Source organism: Rhagoletis pomonella, unplaced genomic scaffold, assembly GCF_013731165.1.
Source record: "Rhagoletis pomonella isolate Grant_MI unplaced genomic scaffold, Rhpom_1.0 Rhpom_scaffold_00003, whole genome shotgun sequence".
Taxonomy (NCBI): domain Eukaryota; kingdom Metazoa; phylum Arthropoda; class Insecta; order Diptera; family Tephritidae; genus Rhagoletis; species Rhagoletis pomonella.
Window position 1 is genome coordinate 4,537,046 of NW_023458557.1, and position 4,552 is coordinate 4,541,597.

The following is a 4,552-nucleotide window of genomic DNA, read 5'->3' on the forward strand; positions in this document are numbered from 1 at the left end:
ATAAGGATATTTATGTGTAAGTATGTAAAATGAAATTGGTTTTTTTTGTTAGTTAAATTCTTTTCAAAATAGTTTTGAAATCATTCTGTATTGTATGTCTTAGACAATATTCAACTTCAGCTTTTTTATATTAAATGATATCATTTGCCACTTACGTTTATTTATTTCTTTTTACGAGTTTTCATTTAAGATATAGTTTGATCAACAATAGAAACAACATAAATAAGGGTTTCAAAAATTGCACCAAGTTCACAAAAATAAACCAAACTTCAAACTCGAAAATTTTCTCAAAATTCTGAACCAAAAGTTTGAAATTTTGATTAAATTTTTTTTAAATTTGATTCATTTTTGTGAACCTTGTGCAATTTTTGAAACCCTTATTTATGTTGTTTCTGTTGTTGATCAAAGTATATCTTAAATGAAAATTCGTGAGAGCATGGAGTTTTTTGTTTAAAATTTGCAATGTTTTTCAAGTAAATTTTTTTTTGTTATGTTTTTATTACATTATGGTTCATGCTTTCGTCAAAACCACATAAGTCAAACTTTCAAACTTTATGCAGACCTTAGAAAAATTCAATGAATTTTCGTCTAAATTTTGAACTTTTTAATCTGAATTTTTAGAAAAATTTTGAGCTGGCAGACAGATCGGGTAAGTAATTCTAGAAAAACAAGTGTAAGTTTCTAAAGTGTAAAGTGTAAGTAATTCTAGTAAAGCAAGTTTAAATTAACGCTATATTTCATAAATTGCACTTGTTATATGCAGAAAACCGCAAAATCCGTCGGAAATATAAATTCATTAAAAATCAACGCCGCTTAAAACTTGCACTTGTTTCACTAGAATAACTTAACCGATCTATATGCGTACCCAGCATTTTTCTGAAAATTCAGATTAAAAAGTTAAAAATTTAGATGAAAATTTGTTGAACCATAGATATTTTAATAAAAAAATAACAAAAAAATTTTACTTGAAAAACATTGCAAATATTAAACAAAAATACCACTTTTTTTACAATGTTCACAATATTTTTCATGATAAACATTTTCGTTAATTTAAACGATTTATCATGAAAAACATCGAGAATATGGTAAAAAAAATGTACTCAATTCTGTGGGTAATTGGTTAATATTAGAATGCAAATCAATTAAAAATCTAGTTATATGGGTAAATATAACACTGCAAAGAGTTACACTAACAAATTTCATCTAAGCGAAGTTACTGGCCCGTAGTCATAGTCAAAATAAAGTCGACTTTAAAGTTAGTTGCAGCTTTGTTGACAGATATCCCATTGAAAATTATGTCAAAAAGCTGCAACTAACTTTAAAGTCGACTTTATTTTGACTATGACTACGGGCCACTGACTTTTAAAATGAGTTGTGAATAATCGTTCTATTATATTGCCATGGGACTTCTCCATACGGTGTCATAAAATACTCCATAAAAGCAGCTCGAACATTTATTGCATCATCTGCTGGCCTACCCAGAGTGGTACTTGCACGAAGTGAAATTAGCTTTCCGTTTGGTCCAAGTTCTAATCGCCAATTACCCGCCACTAATTCTCCGTTTGTTTCATTGTCAGTGTCGGTTCTAGTTAAATAGGATGAGTTTCTTGATATTAAAAAGTTATGTATAACACAAATTGCTAGAACGATGGTCTTTGCGTTCTCAGGTTTAACATCCATTGGCCTTCTAAGGATCCTGAACCGTGCCGCGCATATGCCAAACACATTTTCAACCACGTTTCTTGCTCGTGATAATCTGTAGTTAAATATTTTATGCGACATTACTTGTTCACGATAAGAGAATGGTTTCAAAATGTATGGTTTCAGCGGAAAGGCATCGTCTGCAATAATGACAAATGGCATTGGATCTGCCTCATTCGGTAGTGGTCTGCGGGGAGGAAAATAAATAGTGTTGTCAGCAAGAGCACTTGAAAGCTTGCATCTAAAATGAAAAACACATATAAATATGAATATTACATGAATATAAGATGGGGGGATATATTGTCCAAAACTTGCCTTGCGAAAACACCTCCATCAGATTCGCGGCCGTATGCTCCAACTTCTACAAAAAGAAACTTATATTCTGCGTCCACCAAAGCCATTAAAACAATACTATTGAATTTTTTATAATTAAAGTATTCGGAGCCACAGTTAGCAGGTGCCTGTATCATTATGTGCTTACCGTCCAAAGCACCACAACAGTTTGGAAAGTTCCAACGCTTTGCAAATTGATCTGCTACTTCTGCCCATTGTCCAGGGGTATTTGGGACCTATGTAAATAAATGAATGCATATTCCATCTTATTCACACTAGTGATCGAAATAAATTTCAAAATACTCACCTTTAAAAACTTATCTTTCAATGCTGTAAAAATAGCAGCACATGTTTCATGTACTATGTGGCATATTGTAGTTTTACCAATAAGAAAAACCGTCATTAAACTTGAAAAGCTATCTCCTGTAGCCAGATACCGTAAAGTTACGGCGAGTCTTTCGCCGACTGAAATTGCTTTCCTGAATCGGGTATTGCTCTTGCCAATGTATGGTGTGAGATGCTCCACCAGGTAGTCAAAGTCTTCACAACTCATTCGCACAAAATTTTTAAACCATTGAGGATCCTGCTGACGTAATTTAAAACGCAGTGTGGAGTAGAAACCACTGGTGGCCCTGTGTCTGAGCCCTGGACGAATCCACCATTGCTTTTTATTTCTTTTCAAGCATTTATTTTTTTTCCACGCTTTTAAAGTCGCGATCAAACAAAGTGATGCAAAAGCAATCGAAGCTCGCTTTTTGTTCATTTCTTTTTGTTTTGCATTGATTGAATTTATTGTATAAAAAAATTGTTTAAGCTCGTAGCCAGTCCTTTGAAATTTTCACTTTGGTCAGTTACTTTTTCTGCTTTGACAGCTAATTCTTCTTCTTCTAAAAACACTGCTTTGACATTTATGGTGGAAACGGTATGTCAGTCGATTGACCCCAAGATTTGTCTACAATCATTGACAAACGCTTTTATGTCAGTTCATGGAGCTGAATGAAAACGCTTTCAGCAAGATATGACGACGATGGCAGAGAAGGCAGTTTATGTTGTCAATCAAATTGACGTAATGAAAACCAAGCATAACTCCGGCGTTGCTCATATGTTGTAATTTCTTGTTTGTGCTGACGCTGTTAAATAAGATGACCATTGATTGCAGTGTTCTGAGAATAGTGGCGCTAGTGATGTTGACATCACGCCGATGATGGTGCAGTGACTTTTAGCAATAGCAATAGCTATTGCTTTGCTGATACAGAGACCCGTTCTAGCAACCGTGTGAACATTGATCTGGTCATATTCTGGTCGATCACATGTTACATGAATGATGTCGAAATCGTCGATAGTGTAGTGGTAGTGATAACCAGACATTGAACAACCGGCCCTAATAGAAATTCTATGTTCCGAAACTTGCACAACAGAGGAAATATACTACTATTAAATACAGTTTCCTACATATCAGGTTGTAAGATGTGACTCGTACAGTAGACATACAGGAGGGGTAATCATAATATTGCGTGACGCACTAGATTTTAAAATACTACTAACCAAATCTATCGATAAAAGTGTTTGGTGTGTAGTTATCCAACTGAAAAATCTCGAAACCAAATTGAAAATTGGGGTGGTCTATCACTCACCTAGTTCAAGTGATGCTGATTTTCTAGCATATATGGAGACCATTTTGTCGGAAATATGCGATAACATGGTAAATACCATTATTATCGGAGATTTTAATATAAACCTGAATATAATGTCGACATATAGTAAGAAACTGAATGAGATATTCGCCCATCAGGCAATGAAACAGTTAATTAACTTTAATACTAGGGTTACTGATTATTCCCTAACACTGACCGACTTATTGTACTCCAACGCTAAGGAAGTTTCATGTGAAAAAGCGGAGGAACATAGAATATCGGATCACGAAACTATGATGTTCAAATGCGATATAAAAAAACAAGGCCCTATCAATAAACTGTTTGAAATAACTTCGTGGGATGGGTACAGCAAAGACAACCTCATAAATCTTTTGAGAAAATGCACCTCCGCTGACCTGAATAGTCTCAGTCCAGATGGTATGCTCGAACATATTAACCATTGTTTGAGCGGGTCAAAATCAAAAATAAATGGTATGACAGACAATTGACTGAAACTAATAAAGAAAAATTCAAGTTATACCAAAGGGCAGCGATCACTGGTCATTGAGTAGAATACAACAAAATAAATAAAATGTATAAAAAATGATTAAAATTAAAAAAAAACAATATATGGAATACAAGGTGGAAATTAATAGAGGTGATAGTCGTTTAATGTGGAAACATTTGAAGAATATCGTCAATAATACAGATCACAAAGAAAACATCAAAGAAGTTATAATCAACCGCAAAATATATAGAAATAGTACTGAAATTGCAAACAAGTTAAACAATTTCTTTGTTGAGAGTATCATCGATATTAATAGAAATATAGAAAATGTTAATTATGAAGCCTTCAGTTGGGAATAGTTCCGACAGAATGGAAA

General features: G+C 33.6%; 1 protein-coding gene across 4 annotated transcripts; it reads right to left on the reverse strand.

Annotated features, from left to right (window-relative positions):
- Positions 1-1,286: 1,286 nt before the first annotated feature.
- Positions 1,287-4,546, reverse strand: LOC118734992 (protein ALP1-like). Of its 4 annotated transcripts, none has more exons than XM_036464586.1 (4): positions 2,342-4,546; positions 2,183-2,270; positions 2,017-2,062; positions 1,287-1,942 (listed from the first exon to the last, which is right to left on the reverse strand). In XM_036464586.1, the coding sequence occupies exons 1-4, from the start codon at positions 2,795-2,797 to the stop codon at positions 1,363-1,365; spliced, it is 1,170 nt and encodes a 389-aa protein (XP_036320479.1). In that variant the 5' UTR covers positions 2,798-4,546; the 3' UTR covers positions 1,287-1,362. The 4 variants fall into 4 exon arrangements, with proteins under 4 accessions (XP_036320479.1, XP_036320481.1, XP_036320478.1 ...); XM_036464588.1 differs by having other exon boundaries at positions 2,017-2,112; XM_036464585.1 differs by having other exon boundaries at positions 2,017-2,270.
- Positions 4,547-4,552: the final 6 nt, after the last annotated feature.

Excerpts from the sequence above, each read along its gene's own strand:
- LOC118734992 (XM_036464585.1), bottom strand. The coding sequence starts at position 2,797 with ATGAACAAAAAGCGAGCTTCGATTGCTTTTGCATCACTTTGTTTGATC. Across the intron at positions 2,271-2,341 it reads TGAAAGATAAGTTTTTAAAG|GTCCCAAATACCCCTGGACA; the intron begins GTGAGTATTTTG and ends TTATTTACATAG. Across the intron at positions 1,943-2,016 it reads GATGGAGGTGTTTTCGCAAG|ATGCAAGCTTTCAAGTGCTC; the intron begins GCAAGTTTTGGA and ends TTTTCATTTTAG.